The 21,684-nt window shown below is 32.9% G+C and overlaps 4 protein-coding genes across 4 annotated transcripts; all 4 read right to left on the bottom strand.

The window, feature by feature from the left end:
- Positions 1 to 1,202: 1,202 nt before the first annotated feature.
- LOC133178295 (uncharacterized) lies at positions 1,203 to 8,122 on the bottom strand. Its single transcript, XM_061313032.1, has 6 exons — positions 8,093 to 8,122; positions 6,450 to 7,762; positions 2,610 to 2,835; positions 2,319 to 2,476; positions 1,745 to 2,042; positions 1,203 to 1,529 (listed from the first exon to the last, which is right to left on the bottom strand). Exons 1-6 carry the CDS (start codon positions 8,120 to 8,122, stop codon positions 1,203 to 1,205), a joined length of 2,352 nt encoding a protein of 783 aa, XP_061169016.1.
- A 628-nt stretch (positions 8,123 to 8,750) lies between these two features.
- Positions 8,751 to 9,107, bottom strand: LOC133178294 (uncharacterized). The gene has a single exon (XM_061313031.1). The coding sequence runs from the start codon at positions 9,105 to 9,107 to the stop codon at positions 8,751 to 8,753; it is 357 nt and encodes a 118-aa protein (XP_061169015.1).
- On the bottom strand, positions 9,108 to 9,707 carry LOC133178293 (uncharacterized). Its single transcript, XM_061313030.1, has one exon. The coding sequence runs from the start codon at positions 9,705 to 9,707 to the stop codon at positions 9,108 to 9,110; it is 600 nt and encodes a 199-aa protein (XP_061169014.1).
- Positions 9,708 to 16,715: 7,008 nt separating this feature from the next.
- Positions 16,716 to 19,274, bottom strand: LOC133202787 (E3 ubiquitin-protein ligase TRIM71-like). The gene is made up of 2 exons (XM_061338662.1): positions 19,248 to 19,274; positions 16,716 to 18,571 (listed from the first exon to the last, which is right to left on the bottom strand). Exon 2 carries the CDS (start codon positions 18,549 to 18,551, stop codon positions 16,869 to 16,871), a length of 1,683 nt encoding a protein of 560 aa, XP_061194646.1. The 5' UTR covers positions 18,552 to 18,571; positions 19,248 to 19,274; the 3' UTR covers positions 16,716 to 16,868.
- Positions 19,275 to 21,684: the final 2,410 nt, after the last annotated feature.

Here is a 21,684-nt window from a genome sequence, read left to right as displayed (position 1 = left end):
AAGCCGGCATAAATAATTCATGTTATCACATACCAAGTTTTAACTTAAAGTACATGTAGTTCGTGTCTAATTTCCTGCATGAGACTGTCCTAAAAATACTATAGTAAACTATAGTTAACTATTGTTTACTATAGTTAACTATAGTGATAACTTTGACACTATGAAAACTATAGTTAACTACAGTGATAACTTTGACACTATGAAAGCTATAGTTAACTACAGTGATAACTTTGACACTATGAAAACTATAGTTAACTACAGTGATAACTTTGACACTATGAAAACTATAGTTAACTACAGTGATAACTTTGACACTATGAAAACTATAGTTAACTACAGTGATAACTTTGACACTATGAAAACTATAGTTAACTACAGTGATAACTTTGACACTATGAAAACTATTGTTACATGTAACTATAGTGATAACTTTGACAATTTGATTTACTTTACTGATAACTTTATTTTACAATAGTGAACACTAATCACTATGCCACTATAGTGAAAACTATGAAAACTTTGAAATGCTATAGTGATCACTATGAAAACTTTTATTTACTACGGTGATAACTATGAAATCTTTGATTAACTATATTGATAACTTTGAAAACTTCAATTTACTACAGTGATAACTAATGACACTAGAGTGATCACTTTGAAAACTTTGACTTATTAAAGAAATCATTATGACACTATAGTTATAACTTTAAAAACTTTGATTTACTACTGTGATAACTTTGAAACTTTTTTTTTATAAGGGTGCATGCATTTAAAAGCGGATTTTGGAGTGCAACTTTTAGTTTTTAGTGGTTTACAACAATAATTCAAAATTTTTATTTGTCTTTGTATAATAAGTGCACATTGGCCTAATTTCCTATAAAAATTGTAATTGTATACACTGTGCCTTACACCAGGAGTATTTATACAGAAGAATAAATGCAATCGTATATTTTCAAGAGAATTATGAACGTTCTAATTAAATTACACTTTAATAATACCCAACATTTTCAACATACATATTTTATAAAATTTCTTTACAGAATATGATAGAGATAATCAATATCCATTCACATTCAGTGAATGCCTCCCTAAGTGTATTGTGAATCTGCATCCAGGTAAGCCACCATAGAAAACACTATAGTTATTATCATTTGCTGTTCTACTTGTATACTGTATCTACTGCAGTGTTGGGAATCAGAAATTCACTTCTGATATTTGATTTTCTTTACTTCATTCTTTATCTGTTGAGTAACATAGAGATTATCATTTGTATCTGTACACAGTCCCCATGCTTGACTCAGTCCACATTCTATGTAACAGAGGAATTGTCCATCCTGGTCCATGACGTGGACACAGTCATTGTAAGAATCAGCTGTAAGGATGTGACTCTGACTGTCTGTGGTGATTCCTAGTGGATTGAATAGTTTGTTCTTAGGAGCAGAAGTGTGCCCAGTGTATCTAAATCGGAGTTTTCCGGCCTGATTCACCACTACTACAGCGTTAGCTCCACTGGCAGACACACATATATCCTGATTCCGATTTTCACTGATATAATTATTATAATTGCCAAAGTAGAAGAGAGGCTTGTTAGTCTCATCAAACTGAATTTTTGTTTTTCTGTGGAGCCAGAATAACGGACAACCTTGGATTGCTTGTTATTGTTATCACTGTACATGGTAACCAACAGATCCCCAGGATAGCTACAACAGACACTATAAGATATCCAGTTCTGTAATCTGATCACCTTCTCTATCTTCTCATTCTTCACAGTTCTATCATTGATATCAGTATAAACTAAATCTCCACTTTTTGTCACCGACATGTCCTCTGGTAGTGTCCCTGATATAGTTGTAATAGACTTGAGTAGTGATCCCTGATTGATGCTGTGGAGATTCACACTACTTTCCGATCCACTTGTCCAGATTTCTTTATCACTCAGACATGCCACATTGTAAAGATATCCGTACCCAGTGTCCATGGTGGTGACAGTCTCTGGTTCATCAAGCAGCTGTTTCAGAGGATCCCGCTTCTGGTGACTCTGACTTTGTCAAAAGTTTGTATTCATGCCCTTCTATTAATATACCAGTCTTAAAATTATACAAATTATCTTCCTGTACTTTATTGGGAGAAAATTTAGGGACTCTAAACCTGATTTTCATTGGAAATGTCCTGTATTTATCCACTGTAGGTAAAATACTGAACACTTCAGAAATATTTGTAGAATTTAAAGCAACATCGATGGAATGGATTTCATCCTGGATGTCAGAGATTTTCTACTTTATTTCATCAATTGAAAATGTTTCTTCAGAGTTTCTAACTCTTTGTTTTTCATTTCATCAAATTTAGATTTTAGTTTATTGACAAGTTCTTTAATTTCCCTTTGCAAAATTTCTCCTTGTTTTGTTATGGCTGTTGAAAGATTTTCATATTCCTTGTGTAAGATACTTAATCTCCTTTCTACATCACTGGCAATGTCCTGGTAAATTGGATAGATTATTTCATTTAATTCTGTACATTCTTTATTTATCTTTTCTTTTGCTCAAAACTTGCAAAATTTTCAAAAATTTATGACCTAGGTGTTGATCAGATGCAATGCAAGTGTTGCAAACGGGAATGTCACATTGGTTACAGCACATTTCACATTTTTCCACAGCATGTGACTTGCATTCAGGGAAAATTATTGTAGATTTCATGTCCTTAAATTTGACAACTTTGTGATCTTTGGATTCACCTGTTAAGATGTGTTCTTCTATACAGGCCTTACACAGGTTGACAAGACAAGTATCACGTCCTAGGCACTGGTACGGGGGTCCATGCCTCAATATCCCAGAAACTCTGTTATAATAAAAGAACTTTTATTTACTCTTTAAATATTTATTCTTTAAAAATATGCTACAATATACTGTTATTAGCTGGTCTCCGCAGTATTTACTTCACTCATAATGAAATAAAAATGCTGTTCAACTTTCCTATTTCAGCCTCAGGGTTGTTGTGTCTTTCCTACATGTATATATTCTTTACAGAAGTGTTCAATCTATTGAAACTACATTTGAGAAACCCACTCGTAAATGTCAATTATATTGATACATGTAAGGTATTAAATTATTTGTTTACTAAATCTTGAAAAGGAATAAAATAGTTTTCAGAGGCGGTTCCCGGCCTAGAATCTTAAGTCCAAAATTATACATGTATTATTTCTTTGATCAACACAATAAACCATTCATTAATTAAGTATGACTATAATTCTGTTAAGTCATCATCGCTAGTACACGGGTATATAAAATACTAAACAACATTAATGCGTACAGCAGGACAAACTTTCGTTTTCGTTCGATTTATATGTAAATAAATAATATATTCATTTGATAATAAATTTATGCTTAACTCAAGAATCGCTGGAAGGTGAATAATTTCCAAGAAAATCATTCTTGATAAACGGATAAATATATACCTTGAATTATGAAAAAACTTCGCTGCAGGTTTCTCGTTCTCATTTCTTACCGAAAGGCGCTGCTCAAAGGAAGCTTTGTCTATACCGGGAGTTGTCGTTCCTTTCCCTTGCATACAATTGAGGGAGATTTTGTTTGTTTGTTTGTTTGTTGTTTAACGTCCCTCTCGAGAATTTTTCACTCATATGGAGACGCCAGCACTTGCCGGTGGAGAGCTGCAAATCTTGTCCTATGTTCGGCACTTACGGCCATTGAGCAGTGAGGGGTCTTTTTCATGCCAACACCTACTGCGACACGGGACCTCGGTTTATACGGTCTCATCCGAAGGACCGTTCTCCACGTCCCACAGTGGGATTCGAACCCGCGACGTAAGGATCAACTCCTTACCTCGCGACTCTAGAGCAGACGCTCTAACCACTGCGCCACGCGGGCGACAATTGAGGGAGAGTGAACGACACTAATGCATGGATGTATGTTATTATGTATTTCACCTTAATCTCACCGTCTGTAGTCCATTACTACATTTCGGGTTTTTGTCTTAAAAGGCCTCTAAACCTTAAAAAGATCTCTCGAGGAGAACAATAAGCTTATTGCATTATAGAACAATAGGCCCGGAGGAATGGTGGTTGACGAGAGGGGGGAACAACCAAACATTTTAGTTGAAAGGGGGCATACCAAGCAAAACATTCATGACAAACCAAAAAGAAAGTCATCAGAAGTTATTATTGAGGAGCCATAAGCAAAAAGTAGCTAAGTTTTCTACAGTATACGATACATCGGTAAAATGTTTTTGGAACCCCCTCCACCCCCGCGGTCCTACGGCCATGAACATAGAAAGAGACTACAGAAAAAAAAACTTTTTTCATGTTATTGTGTTGATTTAATGACCAATGTGTGAAATTGACAGACTTTAAATGATATATATTTTTCAAAGTTTAATAAGAATATAACCTGTAAGAAAAACATGTAGAGACTTATTTTATCTACCTGTCAATTGGTCTATTTACATGTACCTGAGGTATGTTTTTTTCTAAATCGCAAGTTTAATCTCTTCCATTTTCTGCCCTTAGGGAAATCAAACCAGACTGAATCAAATATGGAGAGCAACTGATTTTTTTAAATACACTTTAAATGTTCTTATCGATGGAATGAAATAAAAATTGTTAAAATATGTATTTGATTTTTTTTTGAATAAAGCCCCTGAGTTACTTATTTCTTAAAAGCACCTGGGCTTTTTTGTACTGTTCCTTCTTAAACAGAAAATATGATGTTTGTTTCTTGTCTCAATATTTTTTCAATTATACAGGTAGCACTTTTATTCATTATTTCTATGATAAAAAGCAACTGACACAGGAGTACAAAATATTCAGACATGAAACACGAAAATGTACTCACAATATTGAATCTTTTGTAATTTGTATACAGTTAATAAATATCTCTACTTTTAAGCAGATGACAAGGTGAAGATAACGAACAGTGATCGATCTCATAAAAATCTACAAACAATACAAATTTGTGAGCAGGGCATTAAAAAAAACAAGGACCCCTGGAAATTCCAGAGGTAGGATCAAGATAATATATCACCTACATTTATTAAAAGAATACCTCAAAAATTATTCTTTAATCACTGTGCTACATTTAATTCGAAAAGTTTTTGTAAGCAGTCGTATAACAATCAAGAATTATAATTTTTTTTAACTGTTTGTAATAATCTGTTAAATAACATTATATTGTATGTTTGTAGCGCGAGATTTTTTTTCGAATTTATTTCCCAGATCCTACGAGACATTTTCAAATTTTAATATGTACTAATAAGTTGGCAGCTGCCAGGGATGGGACCCTAACTAAGCTCCATTACAAGTACCGACACCGCTCTTATGGACCTGACCTGACATATCAAGCAACTTATCTTCGCTCTTATAACATTGTATATACATAATAGATTTTCTTAATTAAAATAACATTTCTCAGAATGCTTAGATAATATATGCAAACAAAGTAATAAAGATTAAACAACATTAAACTAACAAATAATTATATAATTATTTTCAATATATATAATACCTATACTTTTAAGTTCTAGAAGGGGGGTAAATCTATCACCACCTCAGAGTTTCTAATTTTACCTAGTAAGTAATAGATACTTGGACATGTTAGGGATCATGATTTTAAGAAAAAATCAATTGTCTCGTTTGAAGTAATCATTTCGCTAGTTCTATGGTCTATGGAATGACCTTATCATCAAATACAATCTATCATTAGGTCCAATGTTGACCGCCGATTTTCATACTAATTGTTAGCCCATTATTTACACACTGAAATATCTGCGGATTTCCGTTTACCCGATGATGACAAGGAGCACGCGGCGGGTGTGACCGGTCAACAGGGGATGCTAACTCCTCCATGGCACCTGATCCCGCCTCTGATGTTTTTGGAAGTCTGTTATTGCTCTGCTCACGATTCGTATTATTTAAAGGGACTTTGAGCTTAAATACTGTTCGTTATCTCCATATATCATTGTAAATATTTTGACAGTTTTCTAACATGTTTTTTCTTCGTTGTGCGTTTACCATTTCAGTGCGTTATTTTGATCAGTGTGGGTCATTGTTATGTAACAGGTTGGATGAAAAGACACAAAGGGTTAAAATCAATGTGTTTTCAAGTGCCTGTTGAATAAACCATTTCAAAATGTTTTAATAAAAATCTTCATGCAATTTTATTACACACTAATGTTAAATCATTCGATGCGATGCCATTTATCCCAGCAAGAAGCAGAACTCAACAGAAAGTAAAGATGAAAAAAGTTAAATGCACTTCCACATTCTGTTTTGTTTCATATTTTATAACATTTCTTTAAAGCGTTTGATGGAGATAATTAATATCCGTTCACATTCAGTGAGTGTCTTCCTTAAGCGCATTAAGAATTTACATTCAGTTAAGCCACCTTAGCAACCTTAGCAAATTCTATAGTTATTGTCATTTATTGCATTACTTGTCTACCTAATCTTCTGCAGTGTTGGAAACTGGGTATTCACTTCTGATATTTGATTTTTTTTTACATCTTTCCTAAACTGTTCAGCAATATACAGATTATCATTTGTATCTGTACATAGTCCCACGGGAGACCGCATTCCACAGTCTTGTATGTAACGGAGGAACTGTCCATCCTGGTCTATGATGTGGACACAATTATTGTAAGCATCAGCTGTAAGAATGTGACTTTGACTGTCTGTGGTGATTCCTTGTGGAGTGAATGTTTGGTTCTTTAGAGTAGGAGTATATCCAGGGTACCTGAATCTCAGTTTCCCAGCCTGATTAACCACCACTACTTCTCTAGCTCCACTGTCAACCACACAAATATCCATGTTCCTGTTCTCACTGATGAAATTATTATAATCATCAAATGAAAACAGAGGCTTACCAGTCTCATCAAACTGAATGGTTTGTTTTTCTGTGGATCCAGAGTAACGGACAACTTTTGATTGTTTGTTTTTACCAAACATGGTAACAAAGAGGTCCCCAGCGGAGGTACTACAGATACAATCGGGTCTCCACTTTTTTAGTCTGATCACTTCCTCTATCTCTTCATTCTTCACAATGTTCACAGTTCTATTACTGGTATCAGTATAAACTAGATCTCCACTTTTTGTCACTGCTATGTCCTCTGGTCTGTTCCTTGACTTGGTTTTGATTGACTTGAGTAGTGTTCCCTGATTGATGCTGTGGAGTTTCATGGTGTTGTCAGTTCCACTTGTCCAGATTTCTTCATCACTCAGACAGGCCATACTGTAAAGATATCTATACCCAGTGACTATGGTAGTGACCGTCTCCGGTTCATCAAGCAGCTGTTTGACTGGAGGAGAGAATCCAGCTTCTGGTGATTCTGATTTCGTCATAAGTTTGTATTCATGCTCTTCTAAAATACCAGGATTAAAATTATAAACTTGATCTTCCTGTATTTTATTGGGAGAAAATCTAGGGACAACAAACGTGATTTTCTTAGGAAGTTTTCTGTATTTATCCACTGTAGGTAAAATACCGAAAGCAATAGAAATATTTGTAGAATTTAAAGCAACATCGATTGAATTAATTTCATCCTGAATGTCTGAGATTTTCTGCTTTATTTCATGAAAATGTTTCTGCAGAGTTTCTAACTGTTTGTTTTTCATTTCCTCAGTTTTCGATTTAAGTTTATTGACTAGTTCACTAATTTCTCTTTGCCAAATTTCTCCTTGTTTTGTTATGGCTGTTGACAGTTTTTCATATTCCTTTTGTAAGAGACTTAAACTCTTTTCAACATCACTGGCAATACCCTGGTAAGTTGGATAGATTGTTTCATTTAATTCTGTACGTTCCTTAATAATTTTTTCTTTTCTTTCACTCAGAACTTGCAAAATTTTCAAAAATTTATGGCCTAAGTGTTGATCAGATGCAATGCAAGTGTTGCAGACAGGACTGTGACATTGATTACAGTACATTTCACACGTTTCCACATCATGTGATATGCATTTAGGGAAAATCAAAGTAGATTTCCTAGCTTTGAAATCAACAATTTTATGGGGTTTCGAAAGATCAGCAGAAAAATGCTCTCCATGACAGGTCTTACAGAGGTTGACAAGGCATGTATCACAGTGCATTTGTACCACAGCGGTCTCACACAGGTCACATCGCATCACATCCTGGGCACTGGTACGGGGGTCAATAGCTCAACACTCAGAAACTGTTAAAATAGAAATGCTGGTCAACTTTTCTATTTTATCTTTAAGGCGGTTATATCTATATATAAATATTCCATGTATTTGAATTATTTGAGAAACGCAATCCTAAGTGAGGATGAATAAATTAATAAGTTATTAAATTATTTGTTTACCAAATCGACTTTATAATCTTTTAAAAGAAAACATATCAATTTGCAGATCTGGCATCTAAAAGGTGCATCTGTGGACTGGCCTAGATTGATGCAGTTGTTATAGGACAAATATCTTATTCTACACGTTCGACCATTAATTAAGTATTGCTATAATTATGTCATCATCATTAGTAGACGGGTGTATAAAATACTAAACTTAAACATTACGCACAGCAGATCTACTTTCGTTTTGGTAGGATCATAAAATCTAACTTAAATAGATTAAATGTATACATTTGATATAAATTAAAGTATACCTTAAATGTCATTGAGCAACATACAAATAATCATTTGTATATGTACACAGTCCATAGGGTTCAATTAGTCCACATTCTATGTAACTGAGGAATTGTCCATCCTGGTCTATGATGTGGACACAGTCATTGTCATTATCAGCTGTAAGGATGTGACTCTGACTGTCTGTTGACTGAATAGTTGTTCTTTGGAGCAGGAGTATGTCCAGTGTACCTGAATCTCAGTTTTCCGGCCTGATTGATCACCACTACGGCTCTAGCTCCATTGTCAACCACACAGATATCCAGGTTTCTGTTCTCACTGATAAAATTATCAAACGTACCAAATGAAAAGAGAGGCTTGCCAATCTCATCAAACTGAATTGTTTGTTTTTCTGTGGATCCAGAATAACGGACAACCTTGGATTGCTCGTTATCACTGTACATGGTGACCAACAAGTCCGCGCAGGAGGTACTACAGACACCGCTAGGTCTCCAGTTCTGTAGTCTGATCATCTACACTGTCTTCTCACTCTTCACCATATTCACAGTTCTACCATAGAAATCAGTATAAACTGGATTTCCACTTTTTGTCAATACTATGTCCTCTGGTCTTTTCCCTGATTTAGTTGTAATAGACCTAAGTTGTGATCCCTGATTGATGCTGTAGAGTTTCATGATGCTGTCATTTCCAATTGTCCAGATTTCGTCTTCACTCAGACAGGCCACATTGTAAAGGTATCTATCATACCCAGTGTTTATGGTGGTGACAGTCTCTGGTTCATCAAGCAGCTGTTTGACTGGAGGAGAGGATCCAGCTTCTGGTGATAGTGATTTTGTCATAAGTTTGTATTCATGCTCTTCTAAAATACCAGGTTTAAAATTATACAATTGATCTTCCTCTACTTTATTCGGAGAAAATTTTGGGACACCAAATATGATTTTTTTTTTAAGTTTTCTGTATTTATTCACTGGAGACAAAATACTGAACACTTCAGAAATATTTGTAGAATTTAAAGCAACATCGATTGAATTGATATCATCCTGGATGTCAGAGATTTTTTGCTTTATTTCATCAAAATGTTTCTGCTGAGCTTCTAACTGTTTGTTTTTCATTTCATCAGTTATAGATTTTAGTCTATTGACGAGTTCTTTAATTTATCTTTGCTAAATTTCTCCTTGTTTTGTTATGGCTGTTGAAAGCTTCTCATATTCTTTTTGTAAGAGATCTAATCTCCTTTCTACATCATTGGCAATGCCCTGGTAGGTTGAATAGATTGTTTCATCTTATTCTGTGCGTTCCATAATGATCTTTTCTTTTCTTTCACCCAGAACTTGCAAAATTTCCAAAAATTTATGACCTAGGTGTCGATCAGATGCTATGCATGTGTTGCAGACAGTAATGTCACATTGATTGCAGCACATTTCATATGTTTCCACAGCATGTGACACACATTTAGGGTAAATCAAAGTCGATTTCCTGGCCTTGAAATCAACAATTTTATGAGGTGTAGAGAGATCAGCAGAAAAATGACCTCCCACACAAGCTGTACACAAATTGAGAAGACATGTATCACAGTACATCTGTACTACAGCGGTCTCACACAGGTCACATTGCATCACGTCCTGGGCACTTGTACAGGGGTCCATGACTCAATATCTCAGAAACTGTTTTAATTCAAAATATTCATTTATCATTTAATTTCACATTGTTTAAAAGTAACCTTCAATACACTATTATTAGCTGGTCACCCTTTATTAATTAATGCAAGATTTATTTCATAATGAAAAAGAAATACCCGTCAACTTTTCTATTTTAGCTTTAAGGTGTTTGGATCTTTATACAAGTATTCCATGTATTTGAATTATTTGAAAAAGCTAATCCTAGGTGAGGAATATTTTGCTAAGTTATTTTATTATTTGTTAACCAAATCGAGTTGATAATCTATAAAAGGAAAGTACAATAATTTTTTAGATTAGGCATCAAAAGGTGGATCCCTTGACTGGCGTAGATTGATTTATTTGATATAGGACAAACGTCGGACCAATTAATTATGGCTATAATTATCATTTCATCGTTGCTAGAAGGGGTCTATAGAATACTAAACTTTAACATGTGAAATATTACATACAGCTGGCCTACTTTCGTTTTGGTTCGAATCATGAAATCTAACATAATCTAGTATTGTATACCTTTAATAATAAATTAATGTTTAAGTCTTGAATCGCTGCAATGGGTATACTTTCTAAGGAAATAATCCTTGATAAACTGATATATACCTTGAATTATGACAAAAACTTTGCCGCAGCCTCTGCAGGTTTCTCGTTTCAATTCCTCACCGGAAGGCGTTACAAACAGAACCTTCGTCTATACCTAGAGTTGTCGTTCCTTTCCCTCGCATGTAATGATGGAAAGAAAACAACACTGATGCATGAAAGTGTCTTATTATGTATTTTATGTTTTAAATATTTGCAGTGGTAATAAAGTACCAGATTGCGAGTCTGTCTTTTTAATAAACCTACATGTATTACCTATAAACGATATTTTTTGGAGAACAATAGTCTAATGCATGTTGCTTTTAAAGCGAGAATCCAGAAAAAAACACTTTTTATAAGATATTATGTTGATTTAACGTTTATGTGGAATTTGAAAGATTTTATGAATCTGATGTAATCTACCTGCAGTTAACAAAATATCACTAATTATGCAATCGTTTCGATACAGACCCTTTCCTGACATTTTTTGTTTACCTGTCAGTTGTTTTATTTACTTGATTGTCACAATTAAAAAAAAGAAAAGATTCACGGAAGAGAGATAATCATATAGCAGTAGGAAAAAAATCTTTAAAAATACTGTAATTTCATTCAAGTAATTAAAAAAATGAAATATTTATTCAACAACGATTGTCAGGACCAGGATGGAAGCTAATTTAAACAGATTCATGCAAATGATGAAGTCTTTAGTTTTGTTTGACCTGAATAGAGATCTAGTTGTTTTATGTGTGATTTGATGGAAAAGCTTTCCAATCATTACTATTGCACATATATATCTATCAGTATCAATGAATCCACATTGTTTGAGTCTAAATCCTATCTAGATTTTTTTTTATCAAATAAGTCAGTGTAAAAACATTAGGTTAAAAGCAGCGAGAGAGAAATTGTAGTGACAGACAGTAATATCACTAATCTGTAAATGAATAATCACAGGAAATTCTTAATGATTTTAATATGAATTTTAATATGAGTTGTTTCTCAAACCTCATCATTATTTAAAAAATCTATCTACCTATGCGTCTGTCCATACAACTCAGCAATCTAGACTATCAGATGCAATCCAGTTATTACGATATCCTTTTTTGTGTTTTGAGTATATTAGGAAACTCAATCTTCTTGTTGGCAATGTTTTATTCTTAAAATTTACTGTTGTTTTTAGCTGTTCTATTTCATTATTTTCAATTTTCTATTCTGTTTCATGTTTTACCCTTTTGTGAAACTGTTGTTTCTAGCTGTTCAATTCTTTAATCTCAATTTTATAAGCTTTCCAAAGTTTTTTTCGAGAATGCCGTCGAGAGCTATTCCAGTTGAAATTGTGTATTGTGCATTTCTTTTCAATGTCACGAAAAATTAGGGTAGAGAACCATGATTTTTTTCTTTTATTTGACAAAGATCTTTTGATGATGTTGACGTCAGGGAATTTATTTTGTGGAAAATATTTTGACGGGGGAGGGGGCATAAACTTGGGGGTTCAGACATAAAGAAGACCAAGGCCCTTCATTAAGGAAAGATCATACAATCAAACTTTTATCAAAAATCTTGAAAATAACACCTTGAGTCATGATAACATAAGGAAAAGGAATAAGTTTAACCTAATAGTTTTTAATTTTACATTCAAAATTTCACAATAATGAGATTTAAGGTGAAAAAGTCGAATTGATTAATAAGGGTGATTGTAGAAAAGTAAACTTTTGAACATCACAGAAAGTTTATAATATCTTTATATATTTGAAATTTATTATATGCATTATTTACAACCAAAACAGGTCCAAAACATATACCAATCCAGATATCCATTTTTTGTTTGTATGGTCTGTCACTAAATCATATTTGTAATTACAATATCTCAGAAGCTTTTTAGAATCGTTTATTTTATATTTACATCCAGTGAATATTATTTCCTTTATTTCTTATAAAGACTATTGTCATTAATCTGTCCATAAACAACACTAAGCAAGCCACCTGCAAAAATTTCTTAAGCAACGGCTGTTCCATCAATTATGCATACAATGACATACACCTCTATACTACAACATATTTAATTTACTTTGAATGTTTTTTTTTAAAAGATATAAATATAAACAATTAATGTCTTTCTTTCTTTGTTAGTACGGAATTAACGTCGCATCTATTGCAGAAAGAATTCACATAACCCGCTTACGCGGGTTATGTATTTTTTCTGCAACAGCTGCGACATTAATTCCCGTACTTACAACCAAAGAAAGCATTTTATTGTTTAAGTATTCTTTCAGTTTGTACTCCTGTCGTCTATTGCTAGAAATGGAGTCAAAATATTTATCACCGCTCACATCCACCATTGCTACAAAAATCCTGAACCAAACAATGGTGTTCAAATTTTGTTTACAATTTTGTATCGTAACAGATTGTTAAAAGAAATTCTCAGCGGTTTCGCACAGGACAAACTAACAAACACAAAAAGCTAACACACACACACACAAGCGCGTTACTATGCCCCCTACAACTCCTTTGCGAAAGGATAATTAGAAAAATATATAACAGGGTAACCGAACCCTTATCAAGTGTTCAACAGTTTCATTTACTTAAAAAATGTGTACTATAGTATAGTAATACAACATATTACATAAACTTTTAGAATACATGTACGAGGGGCATTTGAAAAGTTCTGAGAAATGTTTGATAAAATATTATTCTTTTAACGGAAATAACTGAATTTGATATCAGTGGACAGATCACAAAAATATACTCATATTGTGAATATACTCATATTGTGACGTCACTTTGTACTTTTTATTACTTAATAACTCCGAAAATGACGAGAGAATCTCAAATGTCTAGATACTGACCACAAAAATGACGTAACAAGAGACACAATTCAGTGAACTAAAATTTTAAAGTCAACTTTTGTTCATTACTCGGATGCAAGCTAATGGACACAACTGCCAGTTGGAAAAATGTTTGCATAGACTACAGTGTATAATATTAAGTTATATTCAGGGGCTCCTTTAGTCCTGAGATGGTTTAAGAGTGTGTCAAACATAGCATGTTATTATCGAATCTCGTGAAAAATATTGGTTAAACAAGGCGTTAATGCTGTGAGAAAATCACAAAGTTGACAATCACAGGAGAATAGTGGAGGATGTTACAGAGTTTGCTGGCATTTATTCGTCAAGTGTTTTAACCAATTTTGCAAGAACGATTAAAGCTCAAGAGAGGTTTAGATAAGGGTGTCCTATATTTTCTCGTAAAAACCAAAACGGCGCTTGTGTAGTTCTGATCCCACCGTAACTCGATATGTTCGAAAATTTTAAATCATGGAAAATAAATAAGATTGTACATGGCAATGAAACTCAGATTTATTTTTTTGAGTCGACATCAAAAGGAAAAGTGACTTTTGGATCGCCGAAGTTGATATAATATAAAAAAAACTCACAGAAACAAGTCCTGGGGAAGACTTTTGTACGTCTTATTCGTAAACGGTAAGAGTCCTGAACCTTAAGATACATTTGTGAAAAACTGCTTTGTTACACTAAAGTTTGATATAGAATATCTTTAATTTAATATAGTTGAGAGCTATATAATAGACTAAAAATCCAGCTATATCATATAGATAAAAAAAATCTTTTATGAACGCCCATGATAACATTACCGTGCTTATTAACCAAGCAAAAAAAAAAAAATAAAAAAAAAAAAATAAAATAAAATATGGAATTGCTGATCTACCGTACCATTCTTACAGTCTTACAGTACATCCATGCAAATTTTCTTTGAAATATCTTTTCAAAGAAGCTTTTGACAGCACTTTTTTGATCTTCTCATGTGGACAAAAAACTCTACTTTTCAGTATTCTAAACATTCGAGATTCTGACGTCATTTTTGGATTTATTACGTCATAAATATAAGAAAATGACGTTAATATAAGAGCAAATTTTCCAGCTCTTTTCAGTGGTAATAAACTTATTAACCCGTGAAATGGTTTATATTTTAGCAGTTCTCAGAACATTTTAATTCCCCTCGTATATCTAACAGTACTACCAATTGCAAGGATACAAATGTGAAGATATCAAGTGAGTACAATTCTACATTATGTCAACCTACAATTTAGCATAACGTGACATATATACATGTAATGTTTAGCAAAATGAATATATTTATCAAAGACAACCAGAGTAGATTCACTGTACATGAATCTTCTGGAACTCAATAACTAATCTTTTAACTATTATACTATGATGCTTTATTTTTCTTTATTCAAATATATCACATATAATAAAGAAAAACTGAATTTAATCCTCAATTTAATGAGTGTAAGCTAGTATCCTGTCACATTCCCGCCTTGGTATCTTCTGGATTCAAAATTGAAACAGTGTGACATCCCAATATAATCAGCCCTATATTGCCGCGAACTGTCAGTTTGAAAAAAAGTCATGATTCCCGAACCGAGCGACAAAGAAAAAAAAAAAAGTTGCCGTAGATCGAAGGATTTTTACAATACAAGAATCTGTAGCTTCCGATTGTCTTCCGATTTTTTCAACCAGAGAGCTATTCAGTTCTACAGCTACTTGGACGTGTAGTGTTGAGTCAGTTCATTAATATTAATCTTTTAGTCCAAAGAAATTGTAATTTAAAAAAACATTTTGACATTAAAATCAAAAGCAACAATTCTTTGCGCCGAAGCTGCTTGGAGCTTCTTAACAGTTTCAGCTGCTTCTTGCTGGGTTAAATGACATCGCATCGTATAAAATAATCTTATTAGTGTGTAATAAAATTGCATGAAAGTTTGTAGGAAACCGTTTTAAAAGGGTTTATCAAAAACAACAATCACTCTGAAACATTAATTTTAACCCTTTGTGTCTTTTAATCCAATTAAGGAACGAATTTAATAGCTACCCAATTTATACAGAATAAACTGGATTTGAGCAGTTTACGCTTTATGAACCTCAAGCGGTTCATAAAAAAGCGTAAACTATTCCAACCCAGTTTATACCGTATAAATTGGGTAGCTATTAAACTCATTCCTCATAATTTAATTTTTATTCATTTAGTGTAAGAAAAAATAGATGATTGCCCTTAAAAATGACTTTAAATTGAAAATTTTAAATGCAACGTCAGGCGGATCGATACGTTTTGGACGTAAGTCATTGTGACGTAGGCAACCCAATTTATACGATAGAAGGTCAAATTTTTAACCAATCAAATGCCGCGTTATAACCAGAATTAAATTATTCTCTTTTATAACAATGTCCCATGCTGTCCAAAATAACGAATTGCAATGTAAAACCAATACAAAGAAATACAATACAATAAAAAGAAAAATCTTGACAAAATGTATACAAATGATTTTTTATTAAAAAAAATAATTATCCATAGCTTTGCCCAGTAGTTTTTAATTAAGGAACGAATTTAATAGCTTAGCAATTTATACGGTATAAACTGGATTGGGGCAGATTACGCTTTATGAAACCTAAGCCATTTATAAAAATGCGTAAACTGTTCCAACTGATTTTATACAGTATAAATTGGGTTGCTATTAAATTCATTTCTTATAATTTTCCTTATATATATTTCTTTATAATTTTCCTTCATTTAGTGTAATAAAAAATGATTGTATTTAAAAAAAAATGACTTCAAATTGTAAACACTAAAATGTAACTTTGACGTAAGTCATTGTTACGTAGGCAACCCAATTTTTACCATATAAAGTTAATTTTTTATCCAATCAAATACACCGTTACAACCAAAATTAAATAATTTTATAATAATTTGCCTTAACTCTAAACCCACTGGTCATCAAAGGGTTAGCTAAAAATATTCGCAGAAGTGAAAGTTAAAATGAAAAAGTTGAATTCACAGTCAATTTTTCCCCCATATTTTATGTAAATTCTTGAATCATTTAATACAGATATTCAAAATTTGTTAAAAATAACTGAATGCCATCCTAGGTGCACTATAGAAAATTCTAAAGTTATTGTCATTGACTTCACACTTGTATATTAATCTATTGCAGTGTTGGAAATTTGGAATTCACTTCTGATATTTGATTTTCTTCACTTCTTTTTTAAACTGTTGAGCCACATACAGATAATCATTTGTATCTGTACACAGTCCCCAGGGGAAACTCAGTCCACAGTCAATGTAACGGAGGAACTCTCCATCCTGGTCTATGATGTGGACACAGTCATTGGCAATATCAGCTGTAAGGATGTGACTCTGACTGTCTGTGGTGATTCCTCGTGGACAGAATGGTTTGTTCTTTGGAGCAGGAGTATGTCCAGTGTACCTGAATCTCAGATTCCCGGCCTGATTGAACACCATTACTGCTCTAGCTCCCCAGTCAGACACACAGATATCTAGGTTCCTGTTCTCACTGATAAAATTATCAAGAGAACCAATTGAAAAGAGAAACTTACCAGTCTCATCAAACTGAATGGTTTGTTTTTCTGTAGATCCAGAGTAACGGACAACCTTTGATTGCTTGTTATCTGTGTACATGGTGACCAAGAAGTCCCCACGGTCATTACTAAAGACACCGCTAGGTCTCCAGTTCTGTAGTCTGATCACCTCCTCTATCTGCTCATTCTTCAAAATGTTCACAGTTCTACCATCATAATCAGTATAAACTAAATCTCCACTTTTTGTCACTGCTATGTTCTCTGGCCTGTTCCCTGATTTAGTTGTAATAGACTTGAGTAGTGATCCCTGATTGATGCTGTAGAGTTTCATGGTTTTGTCACTTCCACTTGTCCAGATTTCCTCAGCACTCAGGCAAGCAACATTGTAAAGTTGTGGAAAAAACCAGCAGTCAACATCTATTTTTATGGTGGTGACAGCCTCTGGTTCATCAAGCAGATGTTTGACTGGAGGAGAGGAACCAGCTTCTGGTGATTCTGATTTCGTCAAAAGTTTGTATTCATGCTCTTCTAAAATACCAGGCTTAAAATTATACAATTCACCTTCCTGTATTTTATTGGGAGAAAATTCAGGGACAGCAAACATGATTTTCTTTGGAAATTTTCTGTATTTATCCACTGGCGACAATATGCTGAATATTTCAGAAATATTTGTAGAAATTAAAGCATCATCAATTAAATTGATTTCATCCTGGATGTTAGAGATTTTCTGTTTTATTCCATCGAAATATTTCTGCAGAGTTTCTAACTGTTTGTTTTTCATTTCATCAATTTTGGATTTAAGTTTAGTGACTAGTTCTTTAATTTCTCTTTGCCAAATTTCTTCTTGTTTTGTTATGGCTACTGAAAGCTTTTCATATTCCTTGTGTAAGAGACCTAAGCTTTTTTCTACATCACAGGCAATATCCTGGTAGGCTGGATAGATTGTTTCATTTAATTCTGTGTGTTCCATCATAATCTTTTCTCTTCTTTTACTCAAAACTTCTAAGGTTTTCAAAAAGTTATGACCAAGGTGTTGATCAGATGCAATGCATGTGTTGCAGACGGGAATGTCACATTGATTGCAGTACATTTCACATGTTTCCACATCATGTGACCTGCATTTAGGGTAAATCAGTGTAGATTTCCTTGCCTTGAAATCAACAATTGTATGAGGTTTTGAAAAATCAGCAGAAAAATGCTCTCCCACACAGGCCTTACACAGGTTGACAAAACATGTATCACAGTGCATCTGTACCACAGCGGTCTCACACAGGTCACATCGCATCACATCCTGGGCACTGGTATGAGGGTCCATTCCTCAATATCTCAGAGACTCTGTTACAATTAAAGATATTTATTTACCGTAATGATTTTAATTCACATTCTTTAAAATTAAGCCACTATATACTGTTATTAGCTGATCACCATATGTCAATTTATGCAATATATATTTGATAATTAAAAACAAAATGCTGTTCAACTTTTCTATTCTAGCCCCGGAGTGGTTTTTTTTGTATAATTGTGTTCCTTGTTTTGGAATTATTTGAGAAACCTACTCCTTAATGACGAATATTGCTTACTGCTTATTCATTAATTTTAAATTGTTTACCAAAATTGAGGTGATAATATTTGGGGAAATATATAATATAACTTTCAGATGGAGGCATCAAAATGGTGGATCTCGGCCTAGCTGGATTTAATTGTTTTAGGATCAATATCTCAATTTCTTAATTATACAATTATGATTTTTTTTATCATTTAATAAAACGACTATAGCTCTATCAGGTCAACATCGCCAGTAGACGGATTCACAAAATACTAAACAACATTATACAGTGTTATAGGTAGGGTAAACTGGCCTACTTTCGTTTTTGTTCAAATAATGGAATCTAACATGTCTAATGTATACATGTAAATTTGTTAATGAATAAATGTTCGACCCAAGAATTGCTATTTCTCGATTACTTTCTTGATAAAAAATCATTCTTCATGCAGAGAAAAAAATGTATACCTTGAATAATGATGTGGCGAGTTTCTCACCGGAAGGCGTTGGTCGAAAAACACTTTGTCTATACCGAGAGTTGTCGTTCCTTTCCTGATGGAAAATGAATAGATCTATAGTCTCTGCATACGGCCTATCGTTGAAAATAAAAAAAATGATGAGATATTTCTTGTAATTTTTTTTCCGTTTTTTTTAATGAATTTCAATGAATATTATTAAGCTGAAAAAAGATATTTTTTTTCTGATATAATATCTTTTTTCAGCTTAATATCTTTTAACGAATGATGTTGATTAATCAAAAAATAATTAAAGTTACAATTTAACATACTGAACAAAGCTGTTATTTCAGATCGTGCTACTCTAGGCAAATAAATATGTAGTCTGGTATCCCATGCCTGCGTACATGTAATTATTCGGAGTTGGAGTAGATATAGTAACGCGCTTGTGTCATGGGTGGGTTAGTGATGTATTAATTATGTCACATTGATTACAGTACATTTCACAGGTTTCTACATCATATGAACTGCATTACCTAAGGATACATTAAATGAATGTACATTTCCTTCCTTAAAATCAACATTATGAATTTTGATTGATTGTATGCTGTTTTACGCCCCATTCGAGAATTTAACTCATATAGAGACGTCACCGTATACCGGTGAAGGGCTTTAAATTTTGACCTTTACTCAGGGATCTTTATCGTGCCAACGCCTTCCTTGACACGGGGCCTGGGTATTTAAGGTCTCATCCGAAGGACCCGCAACTTTCACTTCAAAGTGCCGAGTGCATAGCGAAGGAACAGTTGCTACCATGGTTTATCGACTCAGGTCAGTCGCGGCCGAGATTCGAACTCACGACCTCCCGATCACGGAGCGAGCGCTCTACCGACTGAGCTACCGTGAACAGTATATGAAGTTTTGAAAAATCAACAAAAAAATTAGAATTTTATAAGATATACATATATTGTTAAGAAGTGTACAATATTCACTTCGCAGTTTGTTTTATATATATATATATATATATATATATATATATATATATATATATGTATATATATATATATATATATATATATATATATATATATATATATATATATATATATATATATATATATATATATATATATATATATATATATATGTGTGTGTGTGTGTGTGTGTGTGTGTGTGTGTGTGTAATGTAGAGAACATACATGTACAAGTAGAAAAAAAAATGATCTTCATCATCAACAAAAGTTTGACAGTTAATGCTATATTAGGTTTGTATTGATTTTGTGATGAATTTGCTGTAGAATGCCAATTTACCATTACCCTTTCTTTTATATTTTCAATGTCTCTGAAAACTATATTCTCGAAACACTTTTTTTCAAATTATTTACAAAACCATCTATAGATACTGTTTTAGCGTTTAAACCAATAAAATCATTAAGTATTCGTCGTATACAATTTTGCCATTCAAGTTTTCCCATTTCTTTTTTTGTCGTCTAAATATTCCTTGATGTAATTGTAAGTTTGAGTTCTCCTAATTTGAAAGAATTTTCTGTTATCTTTAAAGATATATATACAAAAATTCTTATATTCTGAAAATAATGGGAAGAGCAAAAAACTCTACCTTGCCTGCTAAATTAATATGAATATTTGATTTTTTTTTCAAATGGAATTTTGAATTTAAATTGTTTAAAAGCGTAAGTCAAAATTGGTATAATGCATGATTCATAAAACCTTTTCCAGAGTGACTGAAATTCTCTCAATTTGTAGTTTTGATTTGATTGTAAAATATGCCTTCCAACATGCTCTATTTACTAACTTCTCACATGCATTTACCACTGCCGTTGAGGACAACACGCAGATGCTTATATATTGCCAACAAAATCCATGACGTTTTCTTTATACCTCATTGTTTAACAACTCACTTATCTTCAAATATTTCTTTTTAAAAGTTCTAACTAGAAAATATCATAGCATTAGGTTTGTGTGTGTTAACTTTTAACTTCCAGTCGTAACAGAATCTCTCCATTGAGTCAAGACAATATATGTTGTAGCCCATATGCAGATTCTGATCTAACTTATCTAAGAAATGAATTGTCTGCAAAAAAAAAAAAAAAAAAAAAAAAAAAAAAAAAAAAAAAAATTAAAATAAAATAAATAAATAAATAAATAAATATATATATATATATATATATATATATATATATATATATATATATATATATATATATATATATATATATATATATATATATATATATATATATATATATATATAAAGGCTTTTGAACTATATTTCTCGGATAAGGCCTCTTATTTATCTAAACAGTCCTATCTCTGACTACCGGAGATTATCAGACACGTTCTAACACTTGTGACCAATCCACGAACAGAAAGAAGCCAAACTATTTCTATATTTTGAAATGTTTTAATTACATTGCATTTTTGACACAGTA

Source organism: Saccostrea echinata, unplaced genomic scaffold (genome assembly GCF_033153115.1).
Source record: "Saccostrea echinata isolate AGI-Se365-2 ecotype Australia unplaced genomic scaffold, CSIRO_AGI_Sech_v1 ptg000002l, whole genome shotgun sequence".
Classification (NCBI taxonomy): domain Eukaryota; kingdom Metazoa; phylum Mollusca; class Bivalvia; order Ostreida; family Ostreidae; genus Saccostrea; species Saccostrea echinata.
The sequence above is the reverse complement of the archived record's forward strand: the minus strand, read 5'-3'. Positions and strand labels throughout refer to the sequence as shown.